General features: G+C 34.2%; 2 protein-coding genes and 1 long non-coding RNA gene across 10 annotated transcripts in view; 2 read left to right on the top strand and 1 right to left on the bottom strand.

Moving 5' to 3' along the window:
• The first annotated feature begins 710 nt into the window (after positions 1 to 710).
• LOC122536599 lies at positions 711 to 3,670 on the top strand. Of its 3 annotated transcripts, none has more exons than XR_006308432.1 (7): positions 721 to 880; positions 1,130 to 1,222; positions 1,366 to 1,563; positions 1,708 to 1,784; positions 1,860 to 2,511; positions 2,924 to 3,099; positions 3,209 to 3,670. It is a non-coding gene; the product is annotated as an uncharacterized LOC122536599 (long non-coding RNA). The 3 variants fall into 3 exon arrangements; XR_006308434.1 differs by lacking the exon at positions 721 to 880 and adding an exon at positions 992 to 1,030; XR_006308433.1 differs by lacking the exon at positions 1,130 to 1,222 and having other exon boundaries at positions 711 to 910; positions 1,372 to 1,563.
• Positions 3,671 to 4,340: 670 nt separating this feature from the next.
• Positions 4,341 to 15,855, top strand: LOC122536594 (PAN2-PAN3 deadenylation complex catalytic subunit PAN2). Of its 5 annotated transcripts, XM_043669068.1 has the most exons (21): positions 4,342 to 4,787; positions 5,327 to 5,514; positions 5,719 to 5,888; positions 5,956 to 6,076; positions 6,156 to 6,352; positions 6,433 to 6,646; positions 6,725 to 6,861; positions 6,947 to 7,093; positions 7,152 to 7,248; positions 9,554 to 9,787; positions 9,896 to 10,141; positions 10,675 to 10,921; positions 11,649 to 11,828; positions 11,915 to 12,081; positions 12,413 to 12,581; positions 12,668 to 13,169; positions 13,360 to 13,577; positions 13,668 to 13,797; positions 13,897 to 14,118; positions 14,187 to 14,448; positions 14,520 to 15,854. In XM_043669068.1, exons 1-21 carry the CDS (start codon positions 4,706 to 4,708, stop codon positions 14,532 to 14,534), a joined length of 3,945 nt encoding a protein of 1,314 aa, XP_043525003.1. In that variant the 5' UTR covers positions 4,342 to 4,705; the 3' UTR covers positions 14,535 to 15,854. The 5 variants fall into 5 exon arrangements, with proteins under 5 accessions (XP_043525001.1, XP_043525002.1, XP_043525003.1 ...); XM_043669066.1 differs by having other exon boundaries at positions 4,341 to 4,787; positions 14,187 to 15,855; XM_043669067.1 differs by having other exon boundaries at positions 4,341 to 4,787; positions 10,675 to 10,894; positions 14,187 to 15,855.
• A 572-nt stretch (positions 15,856 to 16,427) lies between these two features.
• Positions 16,428 to 25,725, bottom strand: part of LOC122536593 (integrin alpha-PS2-like) — a 57,042-nt gene continuing 47,744 nt past the window's right edge. Inside the window, exons 7-13 of one of the 2 annotated variants that reach the window (XM_043669064.1) lie at positions 25,507 to 25,587; positions 23,731 to 23,906; positions 22,988 to 23,226; positions 21,528 to 22,143; positions 20,253 to 21,155; positions 18,038 to 19,972; positions 16,428 to 17,744 (exon numbers count right to left, since the gene is read on the bottom strand). In XM_043669064.1, coding sequence (XP_043524999.1) covers positions 17,652 to 17,744; positions 18,038 to 19,972; positions 20,253 to 21,155; positions 21,528 to 22,143; positions 22,988 to 23,226; positions 23,731 to 23,906; positions 25,507 to 25,587 — 4,043 coding nt within the window. In that variant the 3' untranslated portion in view covers positions 16,428 to 17,651. The remainder of the gene's footprint in view (positions 17,745 to 18,037; positions 19,973 to 20,252; positions 21,156 to 21,527; positions 22,144 to 22,987; positions 23,227 to 23,730; positions 23,907 to 25,506; positions 25,588 to 25,725) is intronic. The other variant, XM_043669065.1, reaches the window with a different exon arrangement.

A 25,725-nucleotide genomic window follows, 5' to 3' on the forward strand; every position in this document is an offset into this window, starting at 1 on the left:
GAATGTATATTATTTATTAAAAAATTTATAAACAAACGAAGGCTCTCTCTGAAAGTCTGTAATTTTATAAAAACGATAGTTGCGAATAATTTTTTTCTTTCACTTGTGAATATATCTTAGCACTAGCGAAATATTGTTTTTTTATTGTTAGTAATTTTCTAGAAAAAAGAATTTTTTTCGTTACCGACCGGGAACATTGATTTTTCGTTATCGACCGAAAAATATTTTTTCTTTCTTTTATTTTGTGTTATTTCTTCCTGCGTTATGTCTTATTCGCATCATTTTTCTTTGCGTTACACTCTTTTTGCTTTATTTTTAATTTTTTTCTCGTTACCCACCGGTAAATTTCTCGTTATCGACTGGGAGATACTTTTTTTGTGATTTTCTGTTGCTTTTTCGTGTTTTGTGTTTCTTTTTCGTGTTATTTCTCTCAACGTTACTCTACTTTTGCTGTATTTTTAATTTTTTTCTCGTTACCAGTCAGTAACAGTGATTTCTCGTTATCGACTGGGAGATTTCTTTTTTTTAATTTTGCAGGAATATTTTATTTTACAATACAATATTCCGTATAAATGTTTGTGTATCTTGACAAATTAAATAATAATTTCAAATAATTTAATAATATTTTCAAATATGCCGCCAGAAAATAATTTGCCGTGACGATATAATTCCCGTATGAGGGAGACACTATTCACAGGCACATTTTTTACTAGTAAGTTTCCACTATTGATTGTTCATAATTATTTCCCATTCATAAACTGTCAAAATGTCAAGTTGTCGTTATATACACATACGTTAAACGATTTGGTACGAACAGTGAGAAAAAAATGTTGATGCAAGTGTCGCAAAGCTCCTTGACAATAGTCGCTTTTACTAAAAAGTAATTATTCTAACGGAAATAGGTTCGCAAGTATCTTCCACATAACCTATTAATGATTCTTTGTACATTAAATCATTTAAATCATAGCAACAAGAAGAAAATGTTGATGATATTTAAAACTTTGAATTTTATAAATAGCAGTAACTATGGGTAAATTACTTTCAAACATATACTTGACAAAATTTAGTATGCGAATTTCTTACACAAAATATGATGTAAAAATTACAAGCTATGTATCAAAATTTTTAGATAAATCCCCCAAGCCAAAGAATTAAATTTCAATTAGAGTCTTTATTTACAAGATTGAAACAGGAGCCAATACTTATGGATATGATTCATGCGGTAAGTAAGAGAAATGTTTTATTAATAAGATGTGTTCAACACTGAATATTTTATTAGTTTCATGTGTTAAATACTCTTAGTTATGTCAATTGTGTATTTAAAACTTTGAATAATTATCTTTTTCTTTTTTTCCTTGATAAAAGTAACAGGACAATGAGCGTCAACAGGACAGGAACCGGTAACAGTATCTAGAGTATGTCTGGAATGTATATTCAAAGCTGCTTCTGAATGTACAGTTACAATCGGCTGTGACGAATCTGTTTGCGGACCGTTTCCTGCAACGTGACGGTATTGAACTGACGCTGGCAAACCTGCTCTCAACGACAACTCAAAAAAATATGGTTCGTATTTATGTATTATGATTTCGCACATAAATCGAGATAGATAAAATATAAAAAATATATAATATATAATATATAATATATAAAGATATATAAATATAAATAAAAATAATACAATAATAAAAACTCATGTTTTTCATTCAGCGTATGCTCAATGTGAAAAAAACTATTCTTTTTACGCAGCTCGCACAGGACAGGGCTACATAGCGAAATTTATTCAGGTACATGCACGTGAATACATACATATATATTGTTGTTGTTATATTATTATATCTTTTTATTTGTTACTTCTACAGGATTCTAACTGCAGTGAAAATGTCAAATGCTGCGATTTTCTTTGTATACGTCGATTCGGAGGATGCAGTGCCAGTTTGAATTCAAAATGTCATGACACTTGCAAGCTTTGCATGCTGACTTTTAGTAAACGATAACTAAATACATAATAATGCAGGAATATTTTATTTTATAGACTATACTGCGTATAAATGTTTGTCTATCTCGATAAATTATAAAAACTAATGTACCAAAATTATTTTATTTGAAGAAAAAAGAGAAAGAATGTAAGAGTGTAAGAATTTTATTCGAAATACATTCAGAAACGTTACATTAATACATTGTCGATGATACTTATTAGCTGTAATCTAAAAGTAGTTTGTTGTTTTCTTATGAAACGTTAGTATTACTGTAAATTTATATTACTGCTATAATATATTACTATAATATGTTACTACATTTTCAACAGAATTATTATATTTTGTTGTATTCTAAATTTAAAATCCAGTTTTTGCCCCCCGTCTGAAATTAATAATTCATCTACCAATTCCATTCTCTCTTTTAGCATTCTCCTCTGTTCATCCAAAATTTCATACGAATGTATATTATTTATTAAAAAATTTATCAACAAACGAAGGCTCTCTCTGAAAGTCTCCAATTATATAAAAAAGATTGGTGCGTATAATTTTTTTCTTTCACTTATGAATATATCTTAGCACCAGCGAAATATTGTTTTTTATTGTTAGTAATTTTCTAGAAAAAAGAATTTTTTTCGTTACCGACCGGGAACATTGATTTTTCGTTATCGACTGAAAGAAATTTTTTCATTCTTTTTTGCGTTATTTCTTCCTGCGTTAAGTCTTTTTCGCATTATTTCTCTTTGCGTTACACTCTTTTTGCTTCGTTTTTTCTTTTTTTCACGTTACCGACAGGGAACATTTATTATCGACTGGAAGATTTTCTCTCTTTTTTATTTTGCAGGAATATTTTATTTTACAATACAATATTGCGTATAAATGTTTGTGTATCTTGATAAATTAAATAATAATTTCAAATAAATTAATAATATTTTCAAATATCCCGCCAGAAAATAATTTCACGTGACGATATAATTCCCGTACGAGGGAGACACTATTCACAGGCACATTTTTTCCTAGTAAGTTTCCAATATTGATTGTCCATAATTATTTCCCATTTATTAACTATGTGTGAAGATAACAAGTTGAGTTGTATACATGTACGTTAAATGATTTGATACAAATAGTAAGAAAAATAAAAATTTTATAAATTTATTAAATTTGCATTTTTCCATATTTTTAATTCAAATTAAATATAAATACAAAAATAACCAAAATATAAATTATTATTTCAGTGCTAAAATGGAAAATAAGAAAAGGAAAAAATGAATACGAACTTACGGTGACGCGTAAGCATAAAACGATATTAACATCCATTTGTGAATAAATTTCTCAAATCAAATCAATTAACAATTGAAAACACGCACCAAAAAAGAAAAAAAAAGATAATGATAACGATATACAGGATGTTTTATGGTGCATATTGGGTTCGGATGTTATTGTTGAATCAGACGTGGGGAAACGGTGGCTTGGCCTGCGAGATCACCAGACCCAACACCCTTGGTCTTTTGTCTCTGTGAAAATGTAAAAAGAAGTTGAAACATCGAATTTCGTAACGTTCGGAGAAATAAAAAACTGTGACACGCAGGAAGGGAACGTGACGCAAAACCTAATTAAAAAATTACAACTTTGCGTACGAGAAAACGGACGTTTTGAACGATATCTTGACTGAAAATAATAAACTAAATTCAACGAAAGATACGCTGATTATTTTATTATCCTGTGTTTAATGTGTTTAATGTATTTTTCAATCGTATCCTGACGTAGCGTGTAGTCGTATCCTGATGTAATTTAGTAGTACCTCGAATATTTTTTTCAATTATTTCGTTCATCTCTCATTTGATTGTTTGTCACTGATAGATTGTATCGTTACGTTTCGAAATAATACTTGAATTTAAATATTTTTTTTTTTATATATATTTGGAGTTTATATTCGTATTTTAAACCTTGAATTTTCTGTTTCTTAAACCTCGATCGAAGCAGATTTATGGTAACGAAGGTAAACGTTTCCATATTGAACTATCGGTAATAAACGTTTAATACATTATTGATCTAAAGCTGGATCGTACAAAGATAAAATCGGACAAAATTAAACGAATTACTTTTTTTGAATATACACGTTAAATCGTTACCGTTACTTCAAATAATTTCGCCGTTTCAATCGGTATTTTAAATTAGAATTTTAAATAATTTGAGAAAATGTACTGTTTATACATTTTCTTCAATTTAATATAGGTTCGTTGAATCTCATTACGTTTAAACACAGAGTCGAATTTTTAATAATAACACGCTATTGTACTCCTTGTCTACAAAGTAGTCTAGTGATTTTTACGTCCTTGTCGTTGGTATTACTGTTTGACGCGCGAAGCAGCAGGTGTCGCCACCGTGATATAGCTTTACATAGGTGAAATGCGCAGAAAAGTGGAATGATGAATTAAATGTACTTTGATAAACGGGTTGGTTCGCGTTTTGTGAGAAACGAGTGCAAAAAGTGTTGTGTTAACCATAATTTTCGTTAATTTGGATCGTCCAATGATGAGGAAACTGTAAATATTCGTGAGCAAATGTTTCGCTTGTTGCATAGTTACCAAGGCGACTGGAGTGCATACGTATGCGTGTCGGAAATTGTGCTATGAAAAGAGAACGATCATTGAGGTAACGATTCCACGGCTATCTTCGTACCAACGGCAATTCCATGTTTCAAAAATTTGCGGCCTGAGAACAGGAATATTATGGACTATCCAGTTTTAGGTCATTACGACCCGTCCGTAGAAGCCTCGGCCGATAGCGGTGGCGACGAGCAAGAACTCCTTTGTAAGTTTCTCTTATATATCATTTTAACAGTCTTTTTTCTTTCAAAGGCGGCAAAATGCATTCAGTTGTATCGAAATGCGATTTTTTCGACTCAAGATTCGAAAATTCAGAAAGGCGCGAAATCTTCTTTTTGTGACATTTGTTATTTAAACCACGATGCACGATTTAGTTTTCTATTAGCCGTTAATATCGCGCAATATCTTTTATCTCGTTAATTTTGTCTGCCATGTGAATGACCTTGTTATTAAATATTCTTTTTCGCTCCGCTCTTCTCAAAGTGTGATTAGTTTCGATCAGCTGTTCGACTCGGAAAAATTCACGGGTTAGGTACGTGGTCTAAACCAACTGTGTCGTTGTTGTTTTCAACTGTGAAATTTCATCTCGTTCGTCGTACAGAGATGTTACAAGATTAATTGACGTCGATAATCAGTAATCTGTATTCATTGTTGAAACTAAAAGTTATGTTTGATGATTAGATTGATATTGAAGCAACATCAAGAATTTCCATTGTCAACGTTTTTTCTTATTTTTCGTTACAGGGGAAGAATCAAATTATGTTTTGTCCAACGACGAATATGTACCTGCAGCAGAGCAATTTGGAGAAGATTTTGCTGGAGCCGAGTTTCATGAAACTCGTACTTTACTCGCTGATGGAGGCGATAGATTTGGAGTTTCCACTGTCGCTTTTGACAATATTGAAGAACTTATGTGGATGGGGAATCAAGGGGTATTATAAGAGTTGTCGTTTAATCTGATAGATTATACATTTTTCTACTTTTATCATTTTCTTATATAATTTGAGTAATTATGTTGCTTCAATGATATCTAATAAAATATATTTGTGGAAGTTATCTGGCTATCGAAAGAGATTGATGAAGTAACATTTCAAATATTTATTGAAAATGCATTGACTAATAACAATGCTTCATAGGGTCATGTAACATCTTATTATGGGTCAGGTTTGCAAAAGTATACCTCGTTCCAAGTTCATGCCACTCAAGAAGTCAGACATATTCATCCGTTGGATGAAGGAATTTTAATCTTAACACAGAGCTTACTGAGATGTCAGTTGAGACGTGGTATACCAATATTCACACACATGTATGTTAATTTTGTAGTATTTGTTTTGACAGTTATGAACATTTTATGTAGAAATAAATAATTTTAGGTCATCGAATATGATAGATATGCAATGTATGTTGCAAATTTCACCAACAAGGTTACTTATGGGAGGTCATCAGGAAAAAATAATTGATTTTAATCTGACTAGAGGAAAAGAGACCGGATTAGTGAGTTTCTATGAATATTAATGAAATATCACAGACATGTATTATACAGGTATGTATTTGTACCATTGTGTTTGTATAGGTACACGTAGGTGAAAATGGTTGTGCAATTTTAAGGCAGCATAGCAGACTTATATGCTGTGGCAATCCTGCCGGAAGAATTGATCTCAGAGATCCAAATACGTTATCGATAGAGCACACTTTTGATACCCATAGTGGTTCTCTCAGTGACTTTGATGTTCAAGGAAATTATCTTGTTACCTGTGGTTTTAGTAACAGGTAAGATATAAAACATCATCATTAATAAATCATTAAAAACACTGCTGCAATTATTAAAGTTTTAATTTCTGGGCATTTAGTCGTCAGGGTTTATCAGTAGATCGATTCTTAATGGCATATGACTTAAGACAAATGAGAGCATTAAGCCCTGTTACAACCTTGGTATATCCTCTCTTATTGAAATTTCTACCCAGCTATTCCAGTCGTTTAGCTGTTGTAGCACCATTGGGACAAATGCAACTTCTTGATACTATCTATGCTAATGTACAGCCAGCCGTGACATGCTTGTATCAGGTAAATATAAATAATATTTGGAAGAAAAATGATCCTCAATTACATGATGTGTAATTACAAGTTTCCTTGCATTGGCAGGTTGCAACTGGCGGTGCAATGATATTATCGTTCGATGTATCTTCTACATCTCAATGTCTGTGCTTTGGAGATTCGGCAGGTTCTATACATCTTATGTCCACAAATACACCTGAGCCACAATTTAATACATTCTCTCGGTTGGTGAATTAAGCTAAATGGAAGAATTTCAGTTATTTAAAGTAATAAAATATAAAAAGAATTGTTCTACTATCGTTCATCCAGGCCAACTGAATTTGCTGATCCAGTTGATTCAATTCAATCTATATCGTTTGATGATGATGTCACGCCATTAAGTACAATACCAGTTGTTTATACTGGCCATCCATTGTTGAGCGATTGGCCAGAGGAATATTTAAAAAAAGTTTATAGGTAGGTAATAAGAATTTCAATAGAAAATCATAACTTCAAATTCGTTTTGTCTTTACAGGAAAACACCAACGATTGATCCTGAAATATTGCGTACAATGAAGATGCAAGGAACTATAGGTTATGCCCCAAATCCTCAGGCATTTCGCAGAAATCAAGTGAGGAAACAATATTCTCCTACTCTTCTACAATATTCTTCCCCAACTTTTCTAAAGCTCTCCTAAAAATCCGAATTTCCTGTTTTCCACTCACCCACCGATGATTCCTGTTTAAGAGTGTACAATTATGTTAGTTTTGATGTTTTACTTTCTTATTGCTAGTTATACTAGTTGAGATGGTAAAACAGAACGAATTATCGCTGCCGAACGTTGTAAATAATTTCCATTATCTTTAATTTATCTTTAATATAGTTTAAATTGATTTTGAGTTTGTTTACAATATACATATTTTGAATGATTATAATTGTACGTATTGGCGCACATATTTTCTTATAAATTGAATATTAATTACATTGTATATATTTTAAATCTTGATTGAGAATTGTAACTTCAATGGTATAAATTGATATACAATCAATCGGAACACACATTGATATTCAATCGGAATCGATATATCGTAAAAATTTGAGCTCCATTCGTTCGAAGCTTTTAATCTTTTAGAGAAACCAAAATGATACAATGTGATTTAAGACTGATAATATTTCGTGATAAATATCCATTAAACATTAAAAGATCGTGATATATTTTCATAAGCTAGTCTACAGTATTCTAATAATTTCTTCCGACGATGATATAAATGATAATAGAAATTGATGATAATATATATGAGAGAAAAAGACCTAAATAGGATATTGAACACGTGTATCGATAAAATATTCAAGTGCTTTTTTCCCCTTAATTTTAGTTAATATATTTTCCAATTATAATAATGCTGTTATATTTATAAACTTGAAAATATTTTTGATTAAAAATATTATACGATAAATGTAATTACCTTAAACTAGTATGTTATTCTAGGTTTTTATTATGCAATATAAACGTTAGTAACTCCGTTTTGAACTGAATTCCAAATTTTTGAAAACAAGTTTGTTTGAATATTTTTGTAAGGCTGGAAAACATTGACTTTTATTTTCACGTAGCACCTTAATGGTTGTACGAAAATGTTTATTATTGAGCAATGATTGCATCTCGATTCATCATCTTGATTCTTTGAAAAGCAGCAATAACTTTTCTACTGATCTTTTTATCAAGGCAATGGGCCAAACTACAAATTACGACGAATGTGTTTCAAAACGATGTACAGAGTGTGATGAACAATTATTTATTTGTGCATACGAACATCACACGTGATTCTACATTTTTTTGAATTGATGAAGATTTGTTAAGAAGGATTACGGCAAAATCAACATTCTTTTTTTCTTCAACATTGTTTTTTTGAAAAGAACAACGGTTGAGTTGCGACTTCATGTTTTCTTTTGCAGTTTCGTTTCTTGTGGCAAGTAGAATACGATGAGATAAAAGAAATTTGATCGTGAAATAATTTAAAGCCAAAATTAATTTTGCAGTAATTTTTTTTTACAAATCTCTACAGATTGAAACGTGTAAAATCACACTGTGTTGATTGTGATAAATAATTTTCATACAACTTGTACATACATGTTGCACTGCATAATTCGTTGTGATATATTTTGAAAAATTAATTAAAACACGTTCTTTATAGCTCTGGCCTTAATTTGAGTTTTGATCTATTTTCGAAACAAGCAATTAGGAATAAAAAGAAGAAGAACAACAACAACTATATCGTACGTAATTTGTGTGTTAGAAACTTCGTTGAGAAATATCGAGTTGCGAACATTTAAAAGATTAAAAATCCCAACTTGAATTTAAAATGTATTTAAATTAATTTCTTAGAGAATGTGCATTTATATTTATTCTCATACAATCCGAGCATTGCGATTTTTAATTTAGAGAATCATATCGTTGTTTGAAATGTCAAAGTCTTGCAAAATTAACACCAGCTACTATTTTTGATTTCGCATTAAAGTATAATGCGTTTATAATTGATCCCATTTCGTTCGAGTGGTTATTCTCGTTTAATGAGTATTTGTGCAAAATAATGAATAATTTTAGTATATCTAGTGCCTGTGTAGAATATATTTCTTCAAGAATGTAATAATCAAAGTGTTGTATTTGAGTGAAATAAAGGTTGTAAGACATACACGTAAGCCTAAGTTATTGGCTCGGCCCCACGCGTATTAAATAGGTATTATTTATTTTTTCACGATCCAAATCGCGTTCATACAGTATATCGTGATCTTAGTCGTAATATCCATTGTATAGCGGAAACACTCACCCTCGTATAATTCGCGTTGATAAACTGATCCCAAAGAACAAGAAGAAAAAAGAAAAAAAATAAGACATTCGACGTTTGATTGAAGAAAAATAAATAATACCTCTTTTGCAGATACCTTACAATTTGGAAAAACGACGGGGAGTAGTTGCGAAGCTTTTCGCGGGAGACTCACGGTCTAAAACAGACGACGGCACCTTTGTGGCCATACCTAAACGTTATCGTAAAATCGAGGTGAAATACTCACGTCTCGGTTACGATGAGTTTGATTTTGATCAGTATAATCGCACCAACTTCTGCGGTCTCGAAGCCACTCTTCCCAACAGTTATTGTAACGCTATGCTGCAGGTAAGTGCAATTCAGACAACACGATGAATAACAGAAAAGTCATATTCTTCTTTCAGGAAAACAAGCTCGCTTAATCAGATATATTAATACCTATCACGTATTTTCCAGTTACTTTATTATTGCGAACCTGTGAGAATAGCATTGCTCTCTCATTCCTGTCAAAGAGAATTCTGCCTGTCCTGCGAACTAGGATTCTTGTTTCATATGTTAGATACATCTCGAGGATTGCCTTGCCAGGCAGCCAATTTTCTTCGAGCTTTCCGAACGGTTCCCGAAGCAGCAGCCTTGGGACTTATACTTAGTGATCTCCATCCGGAAGCCAAGAGAAAAACGAATTTAATACGATTGATACAGGTGCGTTTCTAAATGCAAAACACGAATTACGTGTTTGAATATAACAACTTTTATCATAGAGGATGAAATGTCGCGCAAAGTTTACGGAGTATCACAGCTCAAAACTGTGTTTTGTGTTTGAAGAGCAACAAAACTTGTAAAGGTAACGAAATTTATTGATGAAGAATGGATGTAAGAAATCTTATTCTCAATAAATAATTTCAGTGACGAAAGATAAATACGTATGTTAGATGACTGAATTGGAGTTGTTTCACTCCCATCCGCGATGTACTTTTTTAATTCATTACAATCGAATTTTAATAAAGATATGATATATTGATTTGTGACTAGAAAAATTTATTTAATATATAGTAACGATATTATTTTTAAATTCTCTCTCGTAATCGCAAATTAAGTAAACTTATTACTTAATTCCTTAAACTTCCCTTCCGATTATCTTAAATCAAAAGTTGCAATTTCACGCAAGTAGATTTTTGACAGAAAAAAATTGCCGAACAATTGTCAGCTATGGTATTAATACTATTGAATTTCAGAGTTGGAATAGATTTATATTACACCAGATTCACTATGAAATTTTGGAAACAAGGAAACGTCAACAAGAGGAAGAGGAAGCTGCTAGGCTTAAATCAGGGCCCAAATGTCCACCGTTCGTTTATAATGAGCAGGATTTTCCTAGTATTTTACAAGACATTGGCTCTCGGTACAGAAGCCATGCAGAAGAAAGGAAAAAAAGGAGAAAGCAAGAGGAGGATGGTAAATATATGTGGATCACATCGAAAGGTAAACACAATTTATGTGTAACCTTTTTATTGGGCACTTTTTGTGTTTATTTTTCATTTTGTATGTGATTATTTGTTGCATGTACTAGATTACCATGGCGACAATATCCAAAGAATATAAAGAAAGTAGCCAATCCTACGCCTTTTGAAATATTTACTTTTGTTTATTTTTACATAAGAATTATGAGTACGTTTACATACGTATTCTTAGGATACAAAGATTGTCAGTTAATGGTTTTCTTTTTTATTGTACTAGGTTTACGAGGAAACTTTCTTAGCTCTTTGTTGAAACGTGTTATTTCAGTTTTATTTTCCGCAAATGCATGGCTTAGTTACAAAAATTCCATCCGTATTGGCATTGCTTTGATTTTCTATAAATTCACTCGACTTTTTATGTCATAGTTTCAAAAATAAATCATCACAGAGTATTTTAAATAGCTATACCGTTTTAAAAAACAAAAGAATGATAACAATGGATTGCCGATAAAAATAAATAAATAAAATAAATCTTCTGAAATATGTTTTTGTTCACTAAATATATAAATACTCATGAAATAAATTTATACTTAAGATTCGAATGTTTTTCTTTTTTTATAAATTTTCGTTACATGTTTTATCTTGAACATACTTTATATTAACATACGTTATAGATATTAGAAAACATACTTTATCTTAAATCTGCCAAAAAGAAAATTGAAAAAACTTAGACGAACATTTATTACAAATAGATAAAAACAGCAAGAAATCTATCGAAGAGAATGAAGTACGAGACGAAGAGACAGAGATCAGTCGTTTATTTGGATCTGAACAAATGCACATACACCGCTGTCTCAAATGTGGGCAAGAAGCTATGAAACATTCCATCATGTTGCTGTGTAACTTAGTTTATCCGGAATTAACACATCCTTGTAAGACATTATTTAAACTATATGCGTGTTGAATGTGTTCGTTAGATTATCGTTACGCAAAACGAATGAATTTTTATCCTTTGTAGCAGAGGAGGTTCCATTTACAAGTGTTCTTGCCCGCAGTTTAAAACCCGAGAAAATTACACCTGCATGGTGTGACAATTGTCAGAAATTTACACCCACTCTCCAATCTCGGCAATTGACTAAACTACCTCAAATATTGGCTCTGAACTGTGGTTTAGATACACAGCAGGTATGTACATCGAACACAACAATCTTATTCGTGTTTCAAAAATAACTTATATAATTTCGAAAATCCGCCAGTTACAACTGAAAGCAGTTGCAGATATTATTGAAATATTTTTTACTAATGTAATTTTAATTGTAAAAAATTATTTTTGCAATTAAAATTCTGGCTCTTTTAATATTTCATTATGTATACAACTGCTTTCTATAAATTAAATAGTTTAATAACTAATACTTCGTCAGAATTCTTTCACGATCACCTTTTAGACTATAAATATAATATCACAAGAGTCGGGATGATTTTTAACATTTTAAAATTACAATTATTGTACTTGTAGGATAAAGTGTTCTGGCAAGCACAAATGGATATAGTCGTTCAAAAAGTATTAAGTGGCAAGGAGAGTAGTCCGTCTTCGAGTCCTATTCCCATTACCGTGAAACCATGTCGGTACGGTAACAATTGTACTCGAATTGGCTGTAGATTCAGACACATTGGTAGAGATCCAGGTATTGCGATTTATTGTAGAATTTCTCAGAATTCTCATGGTTAACTAGTTATTTTAAAGTCTTTCTTACTTGAATTTTTTTGCTAGAAAATATATCAACGTCACCAGTTACTCCACCGACAGCGACTTCGACACCGGTCGCAACACCACCTAGTCACTTGTATTATTCTCATTCATGGATTCCACACAATATAGAGATCTCCTTGAATAGTAGCTGTGAGTTGTTCGTGGAGAAGATAAGTGTTCCAAAGAACGATTCTAACGAAAATAATAAGTCGACCAACGAGATCCTAGTAGAAAACGGTCAGAAGGCTGACAAGATACATGATTCTGAGATTACTGGAGAAGGAGAGAACGTAGCTGAAAATCATATTAACGCAAAACCAGATAACGATGAGAAGGACGAAAACAAAACTGATGAGAATTTGGATAAAGTTCAATATAGTCTTAGTGCTGTTGTTTGTTATATCGATGATAAGACTAATGAAGATAGGAGGAATATTGTTGCCTTGCTGCGAGTTGGACCAAATTTTCATGAACGATCGGCTGGTAGTGCGGTATCGCAGTGGTACATTTTTAACGATTTTTGGTACGTAAATATAATTCATTTTCTATATTGTGAGAAATTGTAAAATACTCGATGAAAAATCGTATCAGTGGTTTTATATACATGTAGAGAATTTTTAAAATTTTCCTATACGTACAAATCTTCTAAATTGCAATTTTATTTTCTCTAATTGTGTTTCAAGTTGCAATGAAAATACTTTTATTTCGTTTAGTATATCCGCAGTAACGCCGCAAGAAGCGGTATGGTTCAATCTTGATTGGAAGGTTCCGTGTGTCCTTCATTACACGGCTGTGCCTGCACCCGAACCATTACCGTTTGTCAGTCCGCTTACCTATGACGTATTTGGCGAAGATAAGTGCATTGCTCGCAGTGGGGGGACGAGGGGTATCACATTTACTCCATTAACGTCCGACGAAATGCCTAAAAAAGGTTTCAATCGAACATAATAAAACAAAAAAAAAAATAGAAACATTATTTAGATGCAAATAATATTGACAATTGATAAAATTATTTTTGTAGGTGAACTAGTTGGAATTGATGCAGAATTTGTAACGTTGAATCAGGAAGAGTCCGAGCTTCGAAGCGATGGAAAAATGTCCACCATAAAACCAAGTCATATGTCAGTTGCACGTATAACTTGTATACGTGGGTGTGTATAATTTTCATTTTCATTTGTTCCGTTGGTTTTAGTTATTCTCGTTCTGTTCATATTGGTATAGTTAATATAATTTTATAATTTCCTAAACAGCCAAGGTCCTTTGGAGGGAACTCCCTTCATTGATGATTATATAAGCACTCAAGAACAGGTAGTGGATTATTTGACAAAATTCAGTGGCATTCAGCCAGGTGATTTGGACGCAAACTTTAGTAGCAAACATTTGACCACTTTAAAGTCAACGTACCAAAAACTACGATTCCTCGTTGATAATGGAATCATGTTTGTTGGTCATGGACTGAAAAATGACTTTAGGTAATTACTCTAGTTTTCCTTTATTATATTAATTTTACACGTTTACATTTTTCTTCATGTTCGCACAGAGTGATAAATTTAGTCGTTCCACCGGAACAGATAGTAGATACAGTATTGTTGTTTCATTTACCCCATCATCGTATGGTATCGTTGCGTTTTCTTACGTGGCATTTTTTGGGTAAAAAAATTCAGTCGGAAACACATGATTCTGCAGAAGATGCCAGAGCTGCTCTCGAGTTGTATCGTAAATACAAAGAGTTAGAGAGTTCTGGTAAGCTGGCCGAATCACTAAAGGAGCTTTACAATATTGGCAACCAATTACAATGGAAAGTAAGGATAGTGGATTATTTAAAATATTCATTGTGTATCGATATTTTGATTGATTTGACTTTTTTTTTCAGGTTCCGGACAGCTGATATGAGGATGACTCTCAGGAAGAAATGCATGATTTAATTACGCGCAACGACAATGAAGTTTAGACGATGATTTTAAAGTATAATCGTAGATCAGTCGACGAATAAACTTCGAAAGACATCGTCTTTCACGGCGTCGATTCTTAAGCGATAGAATCGTACGTTTTTCCTGTTCAAAAAGAGTCCAATTATTCATACACAGATACTAGGAAAATTCCAAGATTAAATGCGGTAATGATGTTACGAGTTAATGATTACGGGTACAACTGCATTCTCATTCGTGTTTGGTATTTTCTTACCTCACGACACACTGGCGCGTGAGATCGTTGGATCTCAACTCAACTGTTATCCATTTCTTAGTTACGCTCTATTTGATCGAGATTGTTATAAATTATCACGCCAAAGTTTTAAAGAAAACAAAATTCCTTCCTGAGTGTAATTAATTTTTTTTTTTTTTTTTTTTGAAAGTATTAAAGCAAAATGTCTGGCATGTATTCAATGGTAATCGTATACATACATATTGTTCGATAGCAGATTAGCATTTTGAAGAGCAGTACCGATGCCACACTGCCTAAAACGAACATATTTACAAATATATTTAATTTCTTGATATATTCTAAATGGAGCATCTACACACATACATATAAGTTTATCTTGCTCGGTAAATCATTTTAACCCTTCACTGACTAGTTTCACTATTGAAGTTTGAAAACTAGTTCAGACTTTCGATATTTAAATGGAGTGAAAAATTATATCATTAAAAAGTTTATTTCTTGTACTTCAAATCGGTATACGAATATCTTACAATTATTGAAAGATTATTTACAAAAATAACAAAGAAATCATGCCATATGCCTGAAGTGCGTATGTTGCATCGCTGAAGGATTGCTAGTACTTGTATGTAATCGAAAATTAGTATTTTTAGTAATAATTCTGGAGAAGGTGTATCTATACGAGTCGTTTTTCATGATTTCCTTTTTTATACATATATTTTTTGAAATATTGACTTTTGTAATGTTTGTAATGTTTTGTCCAACGACAGCTCGCTAAAAAAGGAAGAAAATATGGAGACACATTTTTATAAGATTTACTTCATCTCCGTGGTAGATTTCATTTCGTCTCACGAATTTATGGAAGTCATTTTCGCTCGTTTGCAAAAAAACAAATCAATCATTGAAAGAACCACAAATTTTTCTAAAGATCCTTTTCTACTTTGAGGTTCTAGAAATGCAAAGAAAAATAATATTAAATGAAATGCGGTAGTATATTTTACAAAATAATTGTACTCATAGATTATTTTTGTATACATTTTATCAATGACAATGAAAAGCAAAGAGAAGAGTATGTGAGAGAGAGAGAGAGAGAGAGAGAGAGAGAGAGAGAGAGAGAGAAAGTAAGCGTGTGGAAAAATATTGTCAAAACCTATTGAAAGAAACGAGATTATCGAAACATATATATTTTTTTATATCTGGAACGATTTTCTTATAGTTTGTGCACGACGTAACTTACTTGTGTAATTGAAATCTAACGAAAAATGACATACAGCTGTCGTAGTAATAACATTGGAAATATGATGTTAATAGTAATCGTTTGTTTTGTTTATCACTGTTACGTCATTGTGATTTTTCTAATAAACGACATATGAAAAATTTATTCCTTCTTTCTGCTTATTCTACGACAAGTCTCTTGAGACAGCGTGCAAATTTGTTTGAAATAGAAAATGTCTTAAGAAGAAAAGATTAGATCTTCCCTGACATAATGTAAGATCACCACTATTGCTACTTGGTTTCGACAGAAGGATTCCACAGCATTGGTTCTTGTTAAAAAAACACATTAAATTTTCATGTAGTTTGTGATTAATGATTTTTTTTTCTTATTTAAAAATAAAATCATTCCTAATGTTAATATTATTAATTAATTGAAAAAAGATATATATATATATATATATATATACATATACACGTATCTTTTTTATTTAATATTACATCTTAAATCTGTATATACACAAGTCAGTTCCTACTTTTCCGTTTAACCAGGAATTCGTTTGCTCTCCACACAATTATTAATTTGTGTTAGGTAGTTACTTTCTAAACAGTTTCTAGTAATACAATTAATAATTTACAAGATTATAAACATACAGCCTTAGCTTCAATTTCACATTATGGCGCTCCATTATACATATACATATAATAATATAGAAATTTTAATAAATAATTGAAAATCTTCGTTCTCGAGAGAAAATCTTCTTTCTCGTTTTTTTAAAAAAAGAGAAATCAAAGACCAATGAAATTTTTATTGACGTGTAGCGAAGCATTTGAATTGGCTAAACGTTCGTTTAACGAAAAATAAAATTAATAAATTATTATTCTGAATATTCCATCAGGAGAGCTTGAATAATTATACCGTAGTATATTTACAATATAGAACCGAACATCTTTCTCTATAGTTAATTATAACTCCAACTATTCTGCAATTGTTCAAGTTCCAAGATATAACTAATATTTTTACAAATCTAGCAAATATTTTAAAATAAAAAAATCATATTCGCTTTTAACATGCAAGAAATATCTGCGTTTTCGGCCCTCACCGTCACGTATTTTGATCGATCATTTTGTAGTCGGTTGTCATCGGTTTAAGTAAGTTACAGGTAATTTAAAAAAAGTCACAATAATGATGATGATGATAATGATAACAAATGACAATGGTGATGATAATAACAATAATAATAATTAAAAGAGAAAGAAAGAACATCTCCTGACTAGAAACTTGCATAATCGAGCTGCAGGAGTTGAAAAGAGTATTCGATGGCAGTAGAAAATAATCGCAAAATCACTTCAGAACCTCTTTTACATCACATATCCGTTCGTACCTAGATGTATGTATATATCTAAGGAAGAAAAACTCGAGCAGTTTCCTCATTCTGGCCTGGAGATAAAGGCACTCGTGATTTTGTTAATTACAATAATCGTAATATTTATCTCGTTGCACGACACGGCACTGTATTATAGTTGGAATGAGCTACGATCCAGTCAGTGCGTAAATACGAGCCTCCCTCGCTCGTTCGTTCGTTTACATTGTATCGACGGTATTCGAAATGAATTGTATTTTCTTTTTTTTTTTTTAGTGATCGTCACCGTGTTGGAAATGACCATTCCTGTTCAATGGTTGCCTTTCTGGTGCATCGGACGGTCTATTCCTCTTAAAGAACCCACACTGTAAAAAAAAAAAAATAATAATAATAAAAATTAAGAAATATTTTAATTTGTAAAAGATGTACTTGCTTTCTTTTTCTTCTAGAAAATCTTAAAGATCTTTTGATTCTTCTAATAAAAAGTTTTCAGATTTAAAATTCAAATTAAATATTTTAAACAGCGAGAATAGAACGAGTATACATATGTTTCTAGAGAAAGAGAAAAAAGTCAGAGAAACCTCAATTGCAAACAAATTCTGATATCATCGTCAAGTACACCGTCTTAAGTAAACCCGCTTGATTTGCATAAACGAACCTTGTGCAGCAAGAAAATAAGCAGCAACAGGATGATCGTCCCAGCGCAGGCGGACAGTACCACAACCCACAGTGGAATAACATCCGGCACAGATGGTGTTATGCTTGGTTCGACATTCGTCTTAATTTCATGGCTTTTGATGACTTGCTCGGCAGGCGTGCCTATGAACGGTTGCTTGGTGACTCGAGCCACCAATTTGGTCGAAACTCTGACTTTTTCTTGAAGAGCGACCTTCTTCAGCGTTCTTGCGTCCACTCTGTATCTAGCTCCGATCCAAACTTCCTGGTCCTTTCTCAATGGTCCTAAAATACATTTGAGCATGACGCACTTGGCTGTATTGCAAGGATCGACCGATCCTTGCATTCTCGGATCATTTTCATAATCTTCTCCGTTGAATTCATTCTCTGGCGTCAGTGCATCGTTCTCCAGATCTCTTGGTATTCTGCGAAGCTTCTCGAACTTTTCAAAATCCTTAACGTTAACCATATCGGTTTCTCGCTTGAATCTCAAGCCTGCAGTGGGATTTGGAATCTTGCTCGATGCACCTGCTTCTTCGAGAGTTTCGCGATTCTCTCTTCCATAAGTTCTGCCAGCTGCTCTTCTATCTTCTGTTCTTCTCACCTCGTGCGTACTGGTATACCTAGACTCGTAGTTCTTTTCTATGTCACTAGCTTGGCTAGATTTCTCGTTCCAAGATTCACCAAAAACCTTCGTTTCATATTCGCCATTGGCTCCACCTGCCTGTAGGTAACTATGTGGATCTAACGTGTAAGTACTTTCCTCGGTATAAGTGAAGGAGCCTTGCAAAGGGAATCTGCGTCCGTCTTTAAGTACGATGAATCCTTTCCCCGTCGAATCGACTAGAAGTTCACCCTCTATCCTCAAGAATCTAATATCTCTAGGCTCTGTAGATTCAGAAGCATAGCTCTGTCCTCCGTAATGGTCTTGGAGAGGAAATATAGATCCATCCTGAAACTCGATATACTCCCTCCTGTCGGCAGAATTTCTGAATCTTCCCATAAACTGAACATAATGCCTGCCCTGTCTATTATACAGTTCATAACCAGTCGCTGATTTGGATAAGGATCCAAATAGTCGTTCCAGTTCCTGCATAGAACTGACATTACGCAGTTGAAATCCAAATTCGCCTCCTCGTACAGTCTCCTCTCGATCACCGGTGATCAAACCACCTTGAACTCTATGATGTTTCTCTTGCTCGAGCCTGTACTTTTCTTCGTCCAGCTTCCTCCGTTGTTCGTCTTGTTGTCTTCGTATCGCTTCTTCTTGTTGCCGTTTTCGTTCCCCTTCCTGCTGTCTTTTTAATTCCTCGTTCATCCTTCGTCGTTCTTCTTCCTGCCTTCTCTGATAATACAGTCGTTCTTGTTCCTCTCGCTGTCGCTGTGCAGCCATGTGTTGCTCCTTCTTTCTCTGATGCTCCAATCGAGCCTCCTCTTCACGTCGTTGTTGCGCCTGTTGCTCTTGGTATCTTTCATCGCTCTCGTTTGTATTAGAACCAAATCTATCTGATGAAAATGATCGAGCTTCAGATAATCTGGTTCTGTCCCAATCGTTCCAACTGTTTAAGGTTATAGAACGGTTCGCGTGTGATCCATAGTTTCCACGAGATTCGGAGTCTGGAACTCTGGTATTTAGAGTGTCACCGACACTAGAGCCGAAACTACCGCCCAAGGTTGTCATCTCTCCGTAATCACCGGACTCTGTATGAAAGAATACACCTCTATTGCCAGCGGTTAAATCACCCGCGTTAGAGCTGATCTCCGAGTTGTTTTGAGCGTAGGTCGTAATTAGGACGTCTGGTTTGTTTCCAGTGTCGAATCCTCGTTGCACGTTAATCGTTCTGCCTGATTGGGATTCGTTCAAGATCACTCCTGATGGATCTGAGTGATACGAATACAGCCTTTTACGTTGATCCAACTGTAATTGAAAAAAAGCACAAGAATATTTCTTTCCTATTGGAATTTTCTCGTTTCTGAATTTCAGATTATTCTTTTTATTTTGACATGAGAAATTGCATAGAATATTCAATATTCAAGAAATTTCTCAATATTCTCAATATGACATGCGATACGAACATGTGACATAATTGACACAACAATATCAAGTATATACGTACTTGGAAAGTACGTATTACAACAACGTAACCGTAAGCCGACGAAGATAGTAGTAAAGTAAAGTAATTTTGGAATAAACGTACCTTCAGACTAAGATAATTCGCATTGGCAGATTCACAGACGACAGGTCCAGATGTTTCCGGCTGTTCCAATAAGTACAACAACTCGTTTCCAGCCAACGTCTGAGCAGGCCAAATGAGAAAAGCCTCTGCCTCGACGACGTCCGACGGTCCCTGGTTCCGAATAGTATAATTGTGAGTCATAGCTGGTCCAAATTCTGCTTCCGCAGTGATATTCATCTCGCTGGTATAATTATCCGGATTGTAATACAAATCTTTCGGTTTACTTTCACCATCTATACGTAGATCGGTCTCGATCCAAATTGGCAATCTCAAAATATACGTATTGTCCTCGATGGTGTATGGGTTTTCAGGATTGGTTGTATTTACATTCATTTCGAATTCATAAATCGGCTTCATTCCGTGCGATGTGACTGGTTGCAACAACACTTTGAACTTGACCAAACCATGTTTCTGCAATGGATTGCCAATATCACAACGGAGAGTATTGTTATTCGATTGCTTGGGCGCCGAACATTGAACAGGCACACCCATTGTCTCGATCTTCTCCACTTTAATGTAATCGATACCAGCGGGTAGTTTCAAGTTGTATGTCGCTTCGAAAGCATCCTCTCCCATGTTCTGCACCAGTACGTCTAACTGGAGCCGTTTGCCAGAACCCAGCAGGTACTTCTGCACGTTCGACGTCACGTTCATCTGGAGATCCGGGATGCACACATTGTCGGAGCCGCAATTTTTCCTGATGGACAGAGAGTCCTTCCTGGACGTTGTCGAGCCAAGGATAGGGCGCAAAGGAATTCTAGGATCTCTCGTTCGAGTGTCTTCGTAACGTTCTTCGTCGAGACTCATTCGCATTTCGGCGTCTAGAGATGTAAGCTTGTCGCGAATATTTGGTGTCACGTATACCTATGAAAGACGAAAGTGATTCTTGGAAAATGGTAAATTTGATTTTCCAAGATACAGATAGAATTTTTTTAGCTAATCGCGAGAGAAAATGTACGTGTAATTTCATTTTTACGTTGCTCATAATACCTTTTCTCGCTGTATGATTCATACGGTGTATCATAGTTGCAGCGGTTGCAGCCATAGTTAGTAATTGTAGTAATTAGTAGATTGTAGATTAGTACGTGTACTATATCGGATAGTACAGTGATATAGAATTGTGAAATTTTTAAGCAAAAATTTTTCATAATCGAACGATCAAACTCTTCGACCAAGGATTAAATCATAAAAATATTCTTCGTGAAGTAAGAATGAGGTAAAATCGTTTGCACAAACCTGAACGGTGCGACAAAATTGCCGGTCGCGATCCACCATGATTGTCCGATTCATCGTGTTCTTCCCCTCGAGTTCTAAAAAGAACAACCTCGGGCTCTTGGTCTTTTTCACGTCAAGAACATACTGAATATTGAAATTATGCCTCGAGAAAACACCTTCTCCGTTATATTTGAAGCAAGCTCTCAACGGAAGACAAGTAACTCTATTCCCATCGGACAACGTGCAATTTCTATCATCCAAGGAGATTAATTTCGACTCCAAATCAAAGGAAACGTACGAGTCCATCTTGATGACGGGTCTAGATCTGTAGAATATAGCGGTGCCAGATTCATAGGCCCCCACTACTAAATCCGGATAAAGATTTCCATCGAGATCAAGACCACCGGCCACGGAAAATCCAAACGTGTCCACGGGTACGTCGAGATTCTCAGCGTAGATCACTTGGGAATATTTTTCGAGAACGCCGGTCGGCGAACCATGGTAGATGTACACGGCACCGTGACTACGTGGACCAGCGTAAGGAGCACCCACCACAAAGTCGCCATAACCGTCACGGTCGATGTCCCCTAGAGAGGCCAGTGACAAGCCGAATCGTCCGCGGTTACTTTCTCCGTCCCTGGACAACGATAAGCAATTATCGCGAATCGTGACAGTTCAACGATTCGTGCGTGCTCGAGTTTCATGTGCGTTGATTCTTAGGATCTTCGCTGGAATTGGCTCGAGATACAGGTAGCTCGAGATAGTTTTGTTCGGTAAATTTAAGTGGACTAGTGGAACAATGAGTGGAAAAACGAAAAATTTTGTAACAAATAGTACGAGTAAACTAATTTACGGCCAAACTAACAACTAGATTTTTGTAATTGATATTAATATAATTTCGATTGATATAATTGGCTGATTGATGAAAGTTTTTACGAAATTAAAAATAAAATATCTAAAGTTAGAATAAATTATCTCCTTATGAAATTAATTAATTTTTATAAAACAGAAGAATTGAACACAAGTTGCTCAGATCAGTCGTATTGATCGATTGACTAATATACTAGGAAATACAAACTAGGAAAGCATAAACTAGGAAATACAAACTAGGAAAGCATAAACTAGGAAATACAAAAGATTGAATGTTACAACTTTTGAAGAGTTTCCTTCAAATTTACGTAATTTGTTACTTTCTTGTAATAAATAAACAAACATATGGAAGTAAATAATTCGTTTTTTAAAAAAATTCAATACCAATCACTCATCATTCAAATGATAAAATTGACAAGGAAGGCAGTTGAAGGAAGCAGAGTTGTTCAGTTCGGCTTTTAAAAGTTAGAAATGGTAATACAACAGGAATGATTTTAAGCTAACGTCGTTTAAAATTTTTCAGTGTTATCGTAGTGATGTCGTCAAACGTTTGGTCAAAAAAAGAGTATACTACCAATTGTAAGTGCAATAGTAATGAGAGGAGAGAATACCTAGAATCGACTTTGCGGAATTTCTCAGGCCCAACGCCTTGATAGATCACGTACACTCTTCCGGTCTCGATGGTCATTTCCGGGTTATCTGGTATCGTGTACATAGGCGCACCAACTAGAAGATCGTCCAACCCATCGCCATCGATATCGCCGGAAGCAACAGCGTAACCGAAGTATGCTCCCATTTGCTCTCCTGTGATGTTACGAGGATTCGTCATGTCCGAGGTAAAGAGGATAACCTGTAACGAAATTTTTCATCAATTTTTAATCGGAGCTGACTACATATTTCAAAAATATAAAATTTAAAAAGAAATAGCCGACACAGAGTAACACAGATATATATTTTTATATTTTTTCATTAATATTTTTCTCTCCCATTGTTTTTACTTGTTCATTCTACATAACTAGATGTTACATAATTTATTTCTTAACGTAGTAATTTCGTTTGTTTATTTTATATACGTTATAAATGTATACACAGCAATTGAATGTTAAAATATGAAAATAAATGTAATCAAATAATATAAGTCGATTGAAAAGAATAGCGAATAAAATGTTATATCAAGGCAATATCATTCCTCGATTCAGGCTTTGTCTCAAGAAAGTGGCAAACAAACGATCTTTCTCGATAGGTCACTTTCTCTGAGAAACAGGAAATAATTTTCGACGCTGCGACTTCTTCTTTTTTTTTTTTTTTTTTTTCGAATTACCGCGTTATAATGCTTTGTGTACTATGAGCATACTTTGCCGAGAAGATCGGAGCCACGAGGTACGCCGACGGCGGTGCCGCTGTCACCGTTTCCAATAAAATCTCCGGTCGTGACAGAGTAACCCATGTAACTATCGTCTTCAGTGGCCGGACCTTCCTTCGTGAACATTATTCTTGCCCGGCTGTTCAATGGCTGTGAAAATGCCTGGCCTGTAAAGTAAGCGATGAAGTCAATCACCAAGTAATATACATATCTTCGATTTTAAATATATACTTTCCCAGACACGCTTGTTTTCTGACTACGATCCAGAAGAACACATGCCGACGCAGAATTGAATTTCATATTTGCGAAAAAATATCGATATAGAATGGTTGATCGTAACACGCGAAAGAATTATATTGCCGAGAAATATATATCAGTTTGTATGCACGTGGGTACGTAATGTGTATGTGTACGTGTATGCGTACAGGTAAATACAGTTTAACGAGAGATTAGCTACATTTCATGATTGAAAGAAACATTTGGATGAAAGTACAGGTGTATGAATAATAAAAACTCTTATACATCAGTGAAATAAAGTGAAACGGTATAAAAGTACAAATTACTCAAATGCATAATTTATCTAATTGGGTAATCAATTCCGAGTAATTTTGAGATTAATACTAGATTCGAAATCAGAATAAAAATTTGAGAATCGTGATCGTAATCAGAAAATGTTGATGATAATAGATGGTGGCAAAGCAACGCCTTACTGATTAATCTAGCTCTTCTAAGCGCACTTCTTTCAACAACAAATGTCTTTGACATTTATTCTGATGATTTTTAGCTACTGCTAGGCAACTGCAACTAAATTACAGCGTCCAACTAAACTTTCTTAGGTTTAAGTAAAAAATTATCGTTTTTACTACAGGCTGGTTTCATATTATTACATATTATTTTCTGGCTGCAACGCGAAGCTGCGAAAAAGAAGCTGACCTGCACCTGTTAAATACTGCCACCCTTGTCTCACCTGGCAGTAATTAATAAGTAATCATAGCATTAATCATCACGGTGCATTAATCATCAACTGGATATTAATCACTGGAAGGGAGGAGCTTCATAGGCTTTACAAGGCCTTAAACTGTCAAGCATGCAAGATTGTTAACTCTATGTCAATAGCCGACTAATATAAAATAATATAAAATAAAGAATCCTCTTTGTTGTTTCCAGCCTTTTCCCCCCTTTGTTTATTTAACGTCTATGATTTATGATTTAACGTGACAGTTCGTTCAAATTATTAATTACAGTCATCGGGTTTCACGCGAGTGGAAGCCATATTGGACATGGAATTACTGGAAAATTCATTATTATTTGCGATCAAGCAAACGGGGAAGGAATACGAATGTCGTGATGTCACGAGTATCATTTCGAATTGATTGTATATATACGCTATCGATGTGTACATCGACATGTTTTTCTTTGTACATTGACATATTTTTCGCAGCGTATGAAGCGTATGAAGCCAGGGGAGTGTCGATGGATATCTCTGATTTGCTTTTCAAAATTCATATTGAATCTCTCTCTCTCTCTCTCTCTCTCTCTCTCCAAAGATAGAATATTTCACTCCGCCATATGCTGGAAAGTAGTTCAGGAAACTGAGAATACTCGGTATGAGAAGGTCAGTCGTCTAGCGTGAAGCAATGTTTGTTAATGGACACTGCCGTTAAAAAAAGATTAGAAGTGTTTAAAACAAGGGTACTGGTTTTAAACGACATGTCCTTGTCTTTCGTTTGATTAGAGGGGGAAGAAACGGCTGCAAGTACGCGATACCTGATGCATCTGCTTCGGGCGTGACAAACATCGTCGCTAAGAACTCCAATCTCATAGCGGTGCTGATCGAGTATATCTGACCTGGAATCGTTCAACGAAAGCTTCTAAATCACTTCAAATATCCACAGAAGAGCACGTGTAGCTGCGATGTGCAAGTATGTGTTGCTGTATCATCGATCAGGCGTTAAGAAAGTACGAGTTTCGTTTCTTTTTCTTTTC

Source organism: Frieseomelitta varia, unplaced genomic scaffold (assembly GCF_011392965.1).
Source record: "Frieseomelitta varia isolate USP_RPSP 00005682 unplaced genomic scaffold, Fvar_1.2 scaffold_852, whole genome shotgun sequence".
NCBI lineage: Eukaryota > Metazoa > Arthropoda > Insecta > Hymenoptera > Apidae > Frieseomelitta > Frieseomelitta varia.

Coding starts and splice junctions, on each gene's coding strand:
- LOC122536594 (XM_043669066.1), top strand. CDS start 4,706: ATGGACTATCCAGTTTTAGGTCATTACGACCCGTCCGTAGAAGCCTCG. Junction 6,353..6,432: donor ACCTGTGGTTTTAGTAACAG/GTAAGATATAAA, acceptor CTGGGCATTTAG/TCGTCAGGGTTTATCAGTAG. Junction 13,170..13,359: donor TACATTTTTAACGATTTTTG/GTACGTAAATAT, acceptor TATTTCGTTTAG/TATATCCGCAGTAACGCCGC.